Source organism: Chiloscyllium plagiosum, chromosome 32 (genome assembly GCF_004010195.1).
Source record: "Chiloscyllium plagiosum isolate BGI_BamShark_2017 chromosome 32, ASM401019v2, whole genome shotgun sequence".
Taxonomy (NCBI): domain Eukaryota; kingdom Metazoa; phylum Chordata; class Chondrichthyes; order Orectolobiformes; family Hemiscylliidae; genus Chiloscyllium; species Chiloscyllium plagiosum.
This window is the reverse complement of record NC_057741.1, coordinates 43,238,817-43,255,028: the sequence shown is the minus strand read 5'-3', so window position 1 is coordinate 43,255,028 and position 16,212 is coordinate 43,238,817. Positions and strand designations below refer to the sequence as shown.

Genomic DNA, 16,212 nt, shown 5'->3' with positions numbered 1-16,212 from the left:
TCAAGTTTGTGAGACATGATTTCCCACGCACAAAGCCATGTTGACTATCCCGAATCAGTCCTTGCCTTTCCAAATACATGTACATCCTGTCCCTCAGGATTCCCTCCAACAACTTGCCCACCACCGAGGTCAGGCTCACTGGTCTATAGTTCCCTGGCTTGTCCTTACCACCTTTTTTAAACAGTGGCACCACGTTTGCCAACCTCCAGTCTTCTGGCACCTCACCTGTGACTATTGATGATACAAATACCTCAGCAAGGGGCCCAGCAATCACTTCCCTAGCTTCCCACAGAGTTATAGGGTACACCTGATCAGGTCCTGGCGATTTATCCACTTTTATGCTTTGCAAGACATCCAACACTTCCTCTTTTGTAATATGGACATTTTTCAAGATGTCACCATCTATTTCCCTGCATTCCATATCTTCCATGTCCTTTTCCACAGTAAACACTGATGCAAAATACTCATTTAGCATCTGCCCCGTCTCCTGCAGCTCCACACAAAGGCCGTCTTGCTGATCTTTGAGGGGCCAAGAGTGTGGTGCTTGAAAAGTACAGCAGGTCAGGATTCACTCAGTCTATCCTGTCTATATCTGATATATGCTTCCTTCTTTTTCTTAACCAAACCCTAAATTTCTGTAGTCATCCAGCATTGCCTACACCTTCCAGCCTTTCCTTTTACCCTAACAGGAATACACTGTCTCTGCGCTCTTGTTATCTTATTTTTGAAGGCTTCCCCTTTTCCAGGCGATCCTTTATCTGCAAACATCTGCCCCCAATCAGCTTTTGAAAGTTCTTGCCTAATACCATCAAAATTAGCAGCAATTTAGAACTTCAACTTTTAGATCTGATCAGTCCTTTTCCATCACTATTTGGTCATTGGCTCCAAAGTCCTCCCCCAATGACACCTCAATCACTTGCCCGGTCTTATTTTCCTGATGAAGGATTTTTGCCCAAAACGTCGATTCTCCTGCTCCTCGGATGCTGTCTGACCTGCTGTTCTTTTCCAGCACTGCACACTCGACTTATTTCCCAAGAGTAGATCAAGTGTTGCATCTTCTTTAGTTGGTACATCCACATAGTGAATCAGAAACTTTTTTTGTACACATTTAACAAATTCCTCTCTATTTAAATCCTTAACACTATGGCAGTCCCAGTCTATATTTGGAAAGTTAAAATCTCCTACCATAACCACCCCGTTATTCTTACAGATAACAGAGATTGCCTTACAAATTTGTTTCTCAATTTTCCCCTGACAATGAGGGGGTCTATAATACAATCCCAATAAGGTGATCATCCCTTTCTTATTCTTCAATTCCACCCAAATAACTCTTCTGGATGTATGTCAGGGAATATCCTCCCTCATACAGCTGTAGTGCTGTCCCTTATCAAAAACACCACTCCCCCTCCTCTCTCGCCTCTTTTTCTATTCTTCTTGTAGCATTTATATCCTGGAACATTAAGCTGCCAGTCCTGCCCATCCCTGAGCCATGTTTCCATAATTGCTATGAAAGCCCAGTCCCATGTTCCTAACCATGCCCTGAGTTCATCTGTCTTCCCCATTAGGCCCCTTGCATTGTAGTAAATGCAGTTTAATTTATCAGTCCTACCTTGTTCTCTGCTTTGTCCCTGCCTGCCCTGACTGTTTGACTCGCTCCTTTTTCCAACCGTAGCAGTCTCAGATTGATCTCATTCCTCATTATCTCCCTGGGTCCCACTCCCCCACCTTACTAGTTTAAATCCTCCTGAACAGCTCTAGCAAATCTTTCTGCCCGTATATTAGTCCCCTTCCAATTCAGGTGCAATCCATCCTTCTTGTACAGGTCACGTCTACCCCAGAAGAGATTCCAATGATCCAAAAATGTGAATCCTTCTCCCATACACCAGCTCCTTAGCCACACTTTCATTTGCTCTATCCTCCTATTCCTACCCTCACTAGCTCGAATCACCGGGAGTAATCTAGATATTACTACCCTCGAGGGCCTCCTTTTTAAATTCCTGCCTGACTTTCAATATTTTCCCTTCAGAATCTCATCCCTTTCCCTTCCTGTGCCGTTGGTTCCAATGTGTACAATGACCTTCTGCTGGTCCCTGTCCCCATTGAGAACATTCTGCACCCTCTCTGAGACATCCTTGATCCTGCCAGCTGATTGAATATTAATTCAGTGAACAAATCTGCGATATAAAACTAGTTTTGGTAATGGTGACTATCATATTCATTATGTTTATTGTAAAAATGTTTCTAATTCACTAAAGTCCTCTAGGGGAGGAAATCTGCCATTCTTACTTAGTCTGCCCTACATGTGACTTAAGATCCACAGCGACATGGTTGATTCTGAAGTGTCCTATGAGATGTGAGTTGAAGGGCAACAAATGTTGACCTCACTAGCAGTATTTGTGGAAATAAAAGAGAAAGAAAATCAGTGGTTAAGTTCAGTTGAATATTATTTTCCTTTTTGTAAGACTTCAATTTAAAGATATAAAGAAAGACAGGAATAGTTTGATGATTCGTCATGCATATCCTATCACAGAATGGTGTAGCTTGCTTTGTAGTTTAATGCATAAATCTCAGTTGCCCACACCTTTTTCATGCAGAAAGCCAACAGCCAATTTGAGAACAGACTTGGAGATATTCCAATCATGAGATGCTACTGAATGGGAAATATGTCCCTGTTCACACTGTTATTGGCCAACTCAAGAATCTACCTGCTCCTTTTTGAATGTTAATATTGGTTTTGATTTGTTCCAGTTTGATCGGTGGGTCTGACTACAAGCTGATATATCGACACTATGCTACTCTCTACTTCCTGTTCTGTGTTGACTCGTCTGAGAGTGAATTGGGAATTCTGGATTTGATACAGGTTTGTGAGATGATGCCGTTTTCCTAGTATAACTCAGTTAGTCCTATTGGGTCGACAGAAATTCTCAGCAGGAGAGCCAGATAAATGCTTTCAAAGAAACTACAGAAATGATATATTGCAGAGGGGAGCCATTTGACTCAGCTTGTCCACGCTGACCCAGAGACACCCAGATGCCCTTTCTAATCATGAGGCAATCGAGTTTTAAAGGTTCATGTGCGTTTTATTGATGTTATTGTAAAGTCTTTTGGATTGAATTCTGTATTTAACCCAAGGCTGTAACTGTCATAGAAGTATTTGATGGGGATGCGAAAGATGAAGCTTGCCTCCATATCTAACTCCGTGTTGTACCTGTTCTAGGAATGTATGATGGGGACAGTGAGGGAGCTTTCGTTTCAGTTTAAAACCGTAGGGGAAGCTTTAGTTTCACTTTAATAGAGTAGAGAGAGTTGAGTTTAAAAGAGTAGAGGGGGCTTGACTCTATCTATCCCGTGCAGTACCTGTCCTGGAAATGCTTGATGAGGGTGTAGACGAAGTGTTACTTTGAATCTAATCTGGTGCTGTTCCTGTCATTGGAGAGTTTGTTGGGGAGAGTGTTGTTACAACACTGATTTAGACAACTGTATCCAATCAGCCTTCCTACCTGTATTTGTAACATAGCAAGATTTAAAGCCTTCAAAAAATCCTCAAAATCAACTCCCATGGTTCCTAACCAGACTTTTTGAATAATCAATTCCAGTTTATACCTTAAACAGAAAATTTAGCAATTTATTAATAATGCCATAACTTTGGCAGAGTAAAATTAAACAACAAAGTAATCTAATTGTTCTTTGCTATAAACCTAAAAACTTTTGTTTTCAATCGCATTCACAGAAAAGACAAATACAGTTATGGGATAAATACAAAGAAAACAACAAAACCGGCAAGATTAGAACATAGAACATAGAACAATACAGCACAGAACAGGCCCTTCGGCCCACGATGTTGTGCCGAACTTCTAACCTAGATTAAGTACCCATCCATGTACCTATCCAAATGCCGCTTAAAGGTCGCCAATGATTCCGACTCTACCACTCCCACGGGCAGCGCATTCCATGCCCCCACCACTCTCTGGGTAAAGAACCCACCCCTGACATCTCCCCTATACCTTCCACCCTTCACCTTAAATTTAGATTATTTAAATGGTTTTCATGATCGGTTGTTTGACAGCCACAAATAATGGTTGACTTTCTGAAGCTGTCAATCAGAGTCACCTTTACAGTTCACTGAGATAAAGGCAATAGTATGGGAGTTGAGAGTGTGGTGCTGGAAAAGCACAGTAGGTCAGGCAACATCTGAGGAGCAGGAGAATTGATGTTTCGGGCATAAATCCTTCATCAAGAATGAGGCTTTTGGGCCAGGGGAGCTGAGAGATAAATGGGAGGGGTTTGGGGGAAGGTAGCTGAGACTGTGATAGCTAGATGGAGGTGGAGGAGAAAGTGCTAGGTCAGAGAGGAGGGTGGAGTGCATAGATGAGAAAGGTGATGGACAGGTCTGGAGGGCATTGTTGAGTTGGAGGCTTGGGACTGGGATAATGTGGGGGGAGGGAAATGAGGAAACTGGTGAAATCCACATTGATCCCGTGTGGTTGCAGGGACCTACAGTGGAATATGAGGTGTGCTTCCTCCAGACGTCAGGTGGTAAGGATTTGGTGATGGGAGGAGGCCCAGGACCTGTACGTCCTTGATGGAGTGGAAGGAGGGAGTGAACTGTTCAACAACAGGGCGTTAGGGTTGGTTGGTGCGGCTGTCCCAGAATCCCAAGTAGGCGTCCTTTAGATTAGATTAGATTAGATTAGATTAGATTAGATTACATTACAGTGTGGAAACAGGCCCTTCGGCCCAACAAGTCGACACCGACCCGCCGAAGCGAAACCCACCCATACCCTTACATTTACCCCTTACCTAACACTACAGGCAATTTAGTATGGCCAATTCACCTGACCCTGCACATCTTTGGACTGTGGGAGGAAACCGGAGCACCCGGAGGAAACCCACACAGACACGGGAGAACGTGCAAACTCCACACAGTCAGTCACCTTGAGGTGGGAATTGAACCCGGGTCTCTGGCGCTGTGAGGCAGCAGTGCTAGCCACTGTGCCACCGTGCCACCCCTGCCACCGTGCCGCCCCAATGTAGAGGAGACCACATTGGGTACAACGGATACAGTAGACGATGTGTGGAGGTACAGGTAAATTTCTGACAGATGTGGAAGGATCCTTTGGGGCCTTGGACGGAGGTGAAGGGGGTGCTGTGGGCTCAGGTTTTGCACTTCCTGGGATGGCAGGGGAAGGTGCCAGGAGTGGGATGTGGGCTAGTGGGAGGGCGTGGATCTGATGAGGGAACTGCAGAGGGAATGGTCTCTCCGGAACACTGATGAGACTGGGGAGAGAGATATATCTCTGGTGATGGGGTCCATTTGAAGGTGGCAGAAGTGATGGAGGATGATGCGATATATGTGGAGGTTGGTGGGTGGAAGAAAAGGACCGGGCCTCTTGAGTAAACAAAAGCTTGTTTTGTCTGTTTTATTTTAACACAAGCTGTCACTTACAGTTCAAAAGTCATTTTGGCTCACAGTTCCCAATTCACAGCTCCAAATCAAAATGGATAAAAGAATAAAATTAACAAAAAAAATCAGAGACACCTCTAACAGTGTAAAGGGTATGTCATTCTTATCTAACCTCTTGCTGTTGTAAGAAACCATGTATTTCCCAATTTAGACTATAAACTGAAAGAGAATTTAGACACTGAATTGCTTGGAGCATTTTGTATCTTGGAAAAGATAAGTGATGCACACTGTTAGCTGTGCAAGAGAATTAAGATAACTTCTTTGAGACTGAGCACCTTTAGGAGGTTTTGAGTTAAGGGAAAACTGCCTGAAAACAGTCCTCGGATCAGTCGAGCTGCAGATTGCTGCAAATCTAAAAATGCTGAGCACCCAGAGACCTCTGAGACAAAAAAACTGAAAACATCCTCCTCCTCCTCCTGGTCTGAGTGAAAAGCGAAAAAAAAGCTTAAGAGGGAATTCAAACTCAACCAGACCTAAATTTGCAGGGTCAACTGTCAAAGTGATGAACAACCATCACTTTATACGTAACAGATTATTATCTTTGCTGAAACCAAAAGGAGTCTTGAGAAACAATTTAACCCAATCTTGAAATCTGAACTTTGTTCCCTGTATATGTAATTTTTAACCCATAATACATGTCACAGCATCTGTGTTATGCCTGTTGTAATTCTGTGTATGTATGTATTTGGAGTTTAAAGGGGTTTAGTTTAAGTTGTACAGAGTAGATTAGGAAGTCAGTCTTTTCTTTGCCACTTGTTTACATTAAATGTATTACAATAATTAATTATTTTCTGTTAATAATGAAACCTGGTGGGAATTTGTTTGTCTTGAATAGCAGACAATCAGGCAAATTGGTCAGTTTGGTGGCCCCATTAGGATTTTATTCATTTCATGATGGCTTGTGTACCAGTGGGGCACAAGTTTTGGTGCATTCTTCCCAGCTAACACATGTGCATGCCCTGGGAGTGATGAATCAGATAGTATAGAGGAAATTTTACTCTATAAGATACCAGTGACTTTGAATCAATGCAGCTATGTTATTGATCACTGTACTAACAGAAACAGATCAGGCCCCTACATAATTTTAAACACCTTGATTAAATCACCCTGGTCTGTTCCAATTAGTAAGATGACTTCATTCCTGATCATATTCTATTAAATGTTAACTCTAGTTGTGAGGTTCATTGGAGAAGCTTTAGCTGTTCACCCGGGAGAGAAGAGAATTAATAAGACATCTAATCAAGGTGTTTAAATCAAGATGGGCCTGACCAGAAAGAATAGCGAGAAACTGTTCCCACTCGTGGAAGGATTGAGAGCCAGAAGGTGCAGAATTATGTTGACGTGTAGAACGAGCAATGGTATCTTGAGGAAAAGTAGCAAGTTTTTGGAGGCTGAAATGCATGTTCTGAGAGTTTGTTGGAGACTTTCTTTTGTGGCTTTGAAAAGTGAGTTAGATTCAGATTCAGATTCATAGAGATGTACAGAACTGAAACAGACCCTTCGGTCCTACTCGTCCATGCCAACTAGGTATCCCAACCAATCTAGTCCTATTTGCCAGCACTTGGCCCATATCCCTCCAAACCCTTTCCATTAATATACCCATCCAGATGCGTTTCAAATGTTGTAATTGTACCAGTCTCTATCACTTCCTCTGGCAGCTCATTCCATACACGTACCACCCTCTGCATGAAAAAGGTGCCCCTTAGATCCCTTTTATATCTTTCTCCCTCAACCCTAAACTTATGCCCTCTAGTTCTGGACCCCCGGGAAAAGACCTTGTCTGTTTAACCTATCCATGCCCCTCATGATTTTATAAATCTCTATAAGGTCACCCCTCAGCCTCCAACTGATTAGGAATAGTCAACATCGCTTTGCACATGGGAAATCATGTCTCACTAACTTGATTGAGTATTTTGAAGAAGTAACAAAGAGGAGTTATAAGGGAAGAGCAGTGAATGTGATCTATATGGACTTCAGTAAGACGTTTGACAAGGTTCCCCATGAGATACTGGTTAGTAAGGTTAAATCTCATGGAATGCAAGGAGAACTAGCCATTTGGATACAGAACTGGCGCAAAGGTAGTTTGCTCCAGGGAAAACAGCTCCAGCCGAATCAGCCTCTCCCCTCTCCCTATAGCTCAAATCCTCCAACCCTGGCAACATCCTTGTAAATCTTTTATGAACCCTTTCAAGTCTCGCAAATCTTTCTGATAGGAAGTAGACCAGAATTGCGTGCAGCATTCGAACAGTGGCCTTTACAGCGGCAACATGATCTCCCAACTCCTGTACTCAGCACTGTGACCAATAAAGGAAAGCATACCAAACACCTTCACTATCCTATCTTCCTGCCACTCTACTTTCAAGGAGCCATGAACCTGCACTCCAAGGTCTCTTTGTTCAGCAACACTCCCTAGGACCTTACCATTAAGTGTATAGTTCCTACTCTGCTTTGTTTTTCCAAAATGCAGTACCTCGCAATAATCTAAATTAAACTCCATCTGCCACTCCTCAGTCCATTGGCTCATCTGATCAAGATTGCATTGTAATCTGAGGTAACCTTCTTTGCTGTCCACTACACCTCCAGTTTTGGTGTCATCTAAAAACTTACTAACTATACCTCCTCTGTTTACATCCAAATCATTTATATAAATGACGAAAAATAGTGGACCCAGCATCGATCCTTGTGGCACTCCACTGGTCACAGGCCTCCAGTCTGAAAAGCAACCCTCCAGCACCACCCTCTGTCTTCTACCTTTGCGCCAGTTCTGTATCCAAATGGCTAGTTCTCCTTGCATTCCATGAGATTTAACCTTACTAACCAGTATCTCATGGGGAACCTTGTCAAACGTCTTACTGAAGTCCATATAGATCACATTCACTGCTCTTCCCTTATAACTCCTCTTTGTTACTTCTTCAAAATACTCAATCAAGTTAGTGAGACATGATTTCCCATGTGCAAAGTCATGTTGACTATTCCTAATCAGTCCTTGCCTTTCCATATATGTGTAAATCCTATCCCTGAGGATTCCCCCCCAACAGTTTGCCCACTACCGAATTCAGGCTCACTGGTCTATAATTCTTTGGCTTTTCCTTACCACCTTTTTAAAATAGTGGCACCATGTTAGCCAACCTCCAGTCTTCCGGCACCTCACCTGTAACTATCAATGATACAAATATCTCAGCAAGGGACCCAGCAATCACTTCCCTAGCTTCCTACAGAGTTCTAGGGTACACCTGATCAGACCCTGGGAATTATCGACCTATATGCGTTTCAAGACATCCAGCACCACCGCCTCTGTAATGGACATTTTTCAAAATGTCACCATCTATTTCCCTACATTCTATATCATCCATGTCCTTCTCCACAGTAAACATTGATGCAAAATACTCGTTTCGTATCTCCCCCATCTCCTGCGGCTCCACACAAAGGCTGCTTTGCTGATCTTTGAGGGGCCCTATTCTTTCGCTAGTTACCCTTTTGTCCTTAATGTATTTGTAAAAATCCTTTGGATTCTCCTCAACTCTATTTGCCAAAGCGATGTCATGTCCCCTTTTTACCCTCCTGATTTCCCTCTTAAGTATACTCCAACTGCCTTTATACTCTTCTAATGATTCACTCGATCTCTCCTGTCTATACCTGACATATGCTTCCTTCTTATTCTTAATCAAACCCTCGACTCTCTAGTCATCCAGCATTCCAGACACCTACCAGCTTTTCCTTTCACCCTAACAGGAATATACCGTCTCTGGACTCTCATTATCTCATGTTTGAAGGCTTCCCATTTTCCAACCGTCCCTTTACTTGCAAATTTCTGCCCCCAATCAGCTTTCGAAAGTTCTTGCCTAATAGCATCAAAATTAGCCTTCCTTCAATTTAGATCTTCAACTTTTACAGCCGGTCTATCCTTTTCCAGCACTATTTTAAAACATAGAATTATGGGCACTAGCTCCAAAGTGCTCCCCCACTGATACCTCAATCACCTGTCTGCCTTATTTCCCAAGAGTAGGTCAAGCTTTTCACCTTCTCTAGTAGGAACATCTATATACTGAATCAGAAATTTTTCTTGTACACACTTAACAAATTCCTCTCCATCTAAACCATTGACGCTATGGCAATTCCAGTCTATGTCTGGAAAATTAAAATTCCATACCATAACCACCCTATTATTAGATTAGATTAGATTAGATTAGATTAGATTAGATTCCCCAACAAGTCCATACCGACCCTCCGAAGATCAACCCACCCAGATCCATACCCCTTCACCTAACACTACGGGCAATTTAGCATGGCCAATTCACCTAACCTGCCCATTTTTGGGAGGAAACCGGAGCACCCGGAGGAAACCCGGGGAGAATGTGCAAACTCCACACAGACAGTTGCCTGAGGCGGGAATTGAACCCGGGTCTCTGGTGCTGTGAGGCAACAGTGCTAACCACTGTGCCAACGTGCCGCCCAAAATCTCCTTACAAATTTGTTTCTTAATTTCCCGCTGACAATTAGGGGGTATATAATACAATTCCAATGAGGTGATCATGCCTTTCTTATTTATCAGTTGCACCCAAATAAAGTGTGGGATTCTGGGTGATCCAAGATGGAGGACGGGAAAAATTTCTGACTGTAACAGGTTCTCCTTTTTTTTGAGGTATTTTAGGTGTTGGAGGTTATTTCCTCGAATTCCAGGAGCAGCAATTATTGTTTTATATGCTGTTGTATTGTTTTGGAACTTTGGGGAAAAAAAAGTCAAATCAACAGCACCTTCAAAAAAAAAGAACAAAGGAAGCACATGGTGAGGTCAGTGCAAGCGAGAGAGTTAACTGACAGAGTTAGCAGTTACTGCCTTTGCTGTTGAATTCATGTATTGCTGGACATTGGAGTGCGTCTGGGAAAATTAAAAAAACAGTCAAATTCACAACTGATCTTGGAGGAACCTGTCTGGGAGAGGTCACAGCACAGAAGCAAATAAGTGGATTTTAAGCTTGGCCTTAAAATAGGTCTGCGGTAGTGAGTAGAGTCGGTTCTTTCTTGATTATATGTTTTATTGAACTATGTTTCTTGATTAAACTTAAAATATAAGCCATAAGTATTAACTTAACCTGGAGCAATGTTTTATAGATGGAACGCTATTTTCTGGGTCTATAGATTGAAAGAAGCAAAAATGGTCTTTAGTAGAGTGATATGCTCTTGTCGGATGCGGGTTACTGAGGATTATATCTGCAATAAGTGCCATTGGTTGCGAATCCTATCAGATCAAATGGATCGTTTCAAGAGGCAGTTAGAGGCATTGAGGAATTTGCAAGAGGAAGGGGATGTGATGGACGGCAGTTACAGGAATGGGGGGCAGTCTCAGATACAGTCACATAGATGGGTTAACTCCAGGAAAGGTAAGAGAGGTAGGCAGGTAGTGCAGGAGTCTTATGTGGCTATCCCCATTTCAGACAAGTATGCTGTTTTGGAAAATGTAGGGGGTGATGGATTCTCAGGGGAACGTAGCATGAATGGCCAAGTTTCTGGTATTGAGTTCCAAACGATCGATAGTGTTAGGGGACTCTCTAGTCTGAGGTACAGACAGATGTTTCTGTAGCCAGCAGCGAAAAATCAGAATGGTGTGTTGCTCCCCTGATGCCAGGATCAAGGATGTCTCAGAGAGAGTGCAGAATGTTCTCAAGAGGGAGAGGGGCCAGCAAGAGGTCATTGTATACCTTGGAACCAACAACATAGGAAGGGAAAAAGTTGAGATTCTGAAGGGAGATTTCAAAGAGTTAGGCAGAAATTTAAAAAGGAGGTCCTCGAGAGTAGTAATATCTGGATTATTCCCAATGCTACGAGCTAGTGAGGGCAGGAATAGGAGGATAGAGCAGATGAATGCATGGCTGAGGAGCTGGTGTCCGGGAGAAGGATTCACATTTTTGGATCATTGGAATCTCTTCTGGGGTAGAAGTGACCTGTACAAAAAGGACGGATTGCACCTAAATTGGAAGGGAACTAATATACTGGCAGGGAGATTTGCTAGAGCTGCTCGGGAGGATTTAAACTAGTAAAGTGGGGGTGTGGGACCCAGAGAGATAGTGAGTAAAGATTTCAATTTGAGACTGGTACAGTTGAGAACAAAGGGAGTCAAACAGTCAGGGCAGGCAGGGACAAAGCAGAGAACAAGGTAGGACTGATAAATTAAACTGCATTTATTTCAATGCAAGAGGCTCAACGGGGAAGGCAGATGAACTCGGGGCATGGTTAGGAACATGGGACTGGGATATCATAGCAATTACAGAAACGTGGCTCAGGGATAGACAGGACTGGCAGCTTAATGTTCCAGGATACAATGCTACAGGAAGGAAAAAAAGGGAGGCAAGAGAGGAGGGGGAGTGGCATTTTTTGATAAAGGATAGCATTATAGCTGCACTGAGGGAGGATATTCCCGGAAATACATCCAGGGAAGTTATTTGGGGGGAACTGAGAAACAAGAAAGGAATGATCATCTTATTGGGAATGTATTATAGACCCCCTTATAGTCAGAGGGAAATTGAGAAACAAATTTGTAAGGAAATCTCAGTTATCTCGAAGGATAATAGGGTGGTGATGGTAGGGGATTTTAACTTTCCACACATGGACTGAGACTGCCATAGTGTTAAGGGTTTAGATGGAGAGGAAAATTTTCTGATTCAGTATGTGGACGTACCTACTAGATAAGGTGCAAAACGTGACCTATTCTTGGGAAATAAGGCAGGGCAAGTGACTGAGATGTTAGTGGGGGAGCACTTTGGGGCCAGCGACCATAATTCTATTAGTTTTAAAATAGTGATGGAAAAGGATAAACTGGATGTATGTTGAAGTTATAAAATTGGAGAAAGGCTAATTTTGATGTTATTAGGCAAGAACTTTCGAAAGCTGATTGGGGGCAGATGTTCGCAGGTCAAGGGACGGCTGGAAAATGGGAAGTCTTCAGAAATAAGATGGTGAAAGTTCAGAGACAGTTAGGGTGAAAGGAAAAGCTGGTAGATATAGAGAATGCTGGATGACTAAAGAAGTTGAGGGTTTGGTTAAGAAAAAGAAGGAATCATATGTCAGGTATTGACAGCATAGATCGAGGGAATCCTTAAAAGAGTATAAAGGCAGTAGGAGTATACTTAAGAGAGAAATCAGGAGGGCAAAAAGGGGACATGATATGGCTTTGGCAAATAGAGTTAAGGAGAATCCAAATGATTTTTACAAATACATTCAGGACAAAAGGGTAACTAGCGAAAGAATAGGGCCCCTCAAAGATCAGCAAGGCGGCCTTTGTGTGGAGCCGCAGGAGATTGGGCAGATACTAAATGAGTATTTTGCATCAATGTTTACTGTGGAAAAGGACATGGAAGATATAGAATGTAGGGAAACAGATGGTGACAAGTGCTGGCTGTCTTGAAACACATAAAAGTGAATAAATCCCCAGGACCTGATCAGGTGTACCCTAGAACTCTATGGAAAGCTAGGGAAATGATTGCTGGGCCTCTTACTGAGGTATTTGTATCATCGATAGTCACAGGTGAGGTGCCAGGAGGGTTGGCTAACATTGTGCTACTGTTTAAGAAAGGTGGTAAGGACAAGCCAGGGAACTGTAGATCAGTGAACCTGAAGTCAGTGGTGGGCAAGTTGTTGGAGGAAATCCTGAGGGACAGGATGTACATGTATTTGGAAAGACAAGGACTGATTAGGAATAGTCAACATGGCTTTATGCATGGGAAATCATGTCTCACAAACTTGATTGAGTTTTTTGAAGAAGTAACAAAGAGGATTGATGAGGGTAGAGCAGTAGATGTGATCTATGTGGACTTCAGTTAGGCGTTCAACAAGGTTCCCCATGGGAGACTGGTTAGATCTCATGAAATACAGGGAGAACTAGCCATTTGGATACAGAACTGGCTCAAAGGTAGAAGGCAGAGGGGTGGTGGTGGTGGAGGGTTGTTTTTCAGACTGGAGGCCTGTGACCAGTGGAGTGCCTCAAGGATCGGTGCGAGGTCCACTACTTTTCATCATTTATATAAATGATTTGGATGTGAGCATAAAAGGTATAGTTAGTATGTTTGCAGATGACACCAAAATTGGAGATGTAGTGGATAGCGAAGAAGGTTACCTCAGATTACAATGGGATCTTGATCAAATGGGTCAATGGGCTGAGAAGTGGCAGATGGAGTTTAATTTAGATAAATGTGAGGTGCTACATTTCGGGAAGGCAAATCTTAGCAGGACTTATACACTTAATGGTAAGGTCCTAGGGAGTGTTGCTGAACAAAGATACCTTGGAGTGCAGGTTCAATTGCAATATTTTAAAGGCATCTGGATGGATATATAAATAGGAAGGGTTTGGGAGATATGGGTGAAGTGCCGTCAGGTGGGACTAGATTGTATTGGGATATCTGGTCAGCATGGACAAGTTGGACGGAAGGGTCTGTCCAACTCAGTATTCTACCATGTATTGTCTCATTCCCTTGCCTTGTTTGCTCTCCTCAATGCATTACCTGACATTTTTTCAGATAGAATTTCATTTGCTACTTTTCTTTCTCCTTCATCTGTCCAATGATATCATCCTACATAGTATAATGATTTCCCCATATTAATGTAGCCCTGTCCAGAAGGACACGCAATGTGTAAATAACAGTTGGCTCAATGATGGCAGATGACGACAAGTGAAATCATTAGGAGAAAGTGAGGACTGCAGATGCTGGGGATCAGACTCGAGAGTGCAGTGCTAGAAAAGCACAGCAGGTCAGGTGGTATCTGAGGAGCAGGAGAATCGATGTTTCGCACAAGAGCCCTTCATCAGGAATGAGGCTTGTGAGCTGTGAGGGTGGTGAGATAAATAGGAGGGGGGTAGGGGTGGGACTTGGGGGGGAAGGGAGCTGAAGGGGGGGGGGGTCTCAAGGCGGAAGATGAAGCGTTCTTCCTCCAGGCGTCAGGTAGTGAGGGTGTGGCCATGGCAGAGGCCCAGGACCTGCATGTCCTTGGAGGAGTGGAGGAGGAATTGAACTGTTCAGTCACATGACGGTGGGGTTGGTTGGTGCGGGTGTCCCAGAGATGTTTTCTGAAGAGCTCTGCAAGTAGGCGCCCTGTTTCCCTCATGTAGGGGAGAAACATCGGGAGCAACGGATACAGTAAATTATGTGTGGACATGCAGGTAAAATTTTGATGGATGTGGAAGGTTCCTTTGGAACCTTGGATGGAGGTGAGGGAGGAGGTGTGGGTGCAGGTTTTGCAATTCCTGCGGTGGCAGGGGAAGGTGACAGGAAGGGAAGGTGGGTTGTGTGACGTGGATCTGACTAGAGAGTCATGGAGGGAATGGTATTTACGGAAAGTGGATAGTGGGGGTGGGAAATATACCTCTGGTGGTGTCAGTTTTTAGGTGGCAGAAATGGCGGAGGATGATGCGATGTATGCAGAGGTTGGTAGAGTGGAAGGTGAGGGCCAAGGGGTTCTGTCCTTATTGCGGTTGGAGGGGTGGGGTTTGAGGGCAGAAGCGTGGGAAGTGGATGAGATGTGCTGGACGGCATCATCGACCATGTAGGATGGGAAATTGCGGTCTTTGAAGAAGGAGGCCATCTGGTAAGTTCTGTGGTGGAATTAGTCCTCCTGGAAACAGATGCAGTGGAGGTGGAGGAATTGGGAATAAAGGATAATTTTTTACAGGAGGCAGGGTGGGAGGAGGTGTGTCCAGGTAACTGTAAGAAGCGGTGGGTTTGTAGAAGATGTCCGTGTTGAGTTGGTCACCATTGATAGAGATGTGGAGAGGTCTGGGAAGGGGAGGGAGGTGTCTGAGATGGTCCAGGCAAACTTAAGGTTAGACCGTAAGACCATAAGACATAGGAGCGGAAGTAAGGCCATTCGGCCCATCGAGTCCACTCCGCCATTCAATCATGGCTGATGGGCATTTCAACTCCACTTACCCGCATTCTCCCCGTAGCCCTTAATTCGTTGTGACATCAAGAATTTATCAATCTATATAACTGATGTGAATACTACAAAAATAACAATGTGCAGAATAAACTCATCTGTATTCATTGAACATATACACGGATACGTATCATAAATTTAAAATGCACATTGTGCCCACAATGTTGGTTTAATGAAATAAACCTTTGATATAATGTGTACTATGATGATACCTTGAACCAAACATATGTAATTTGGGCACAGTACAAGTTAAAAATGAGCCATGGGTATAACAGCACGAGTGCATGTGTAAACTACTTTTTAAAATATATTCGTTCATGTGATGTGAATGTCACTGTATAGAGCAGCATTTGTTGTCCAACCCTGAATTCCCTCGAGGAAATGTTGGTGAGCTGCCTCTTGAACTGCTGCAGTGCTTGATGAGTAGGGGCAGCCACTGTGCTGTTAGGAATGGAAATCTGGGACTTTGATCCATTGATACAGAAGGAATGCCGATATATTTCTAAATCAGGAGAGTGTATGGCTTGGAGGGAAATTTGCAGATGGTTGAGTTCCCATGCTTTCTATGATTACTTATAGTGTGGAAACAGGCCCTTCGGCCCAACAAGTCCACACCGACCCGCTGAAGCGCACTTACCCAGACCCATTCCCCTACATTTACCCCTGCACCTAACTACGGGCAATTTAACATGGCCAATTCGCCTGACCCGTATATCTTTGGACTGTGGGAGGAAACCAGAGCACCCGGAGAAAACCCATGCAGACATGGGGAGAATGTGCAAACTCCACACAGTCAGTCGCCTGAGGCGGGAATTGAACTCTGG

General features: G+C 43.5%; 1 protein-coding gene across 4 annotated transcripts in view; it reads left to right on the top strand.

Moving 5' to 3' along the window:
- LOC122539576 (AP-3 complex subunit sigma-2) overlaps positions 1-16,212 on the top strand; it is a 95,551-nt gene that overhangs the window by 26,604 nt on the left and 52,735 nt on the right. For all 4 annotated transcript variants that reach the window (XM_043674573.1, XM_043674571.1, XM_043674572.1 and 1 more), the window contains one exon: positions 2,749-2,860. In XM_043674573.1, coding sequence (XP_043530508.1) covers positions 2,749-2,860 — 112 coding nt within the window. The remainder of the gene's footprint in view (positions 1-2,748; positions 2,861-16,212) is intronic.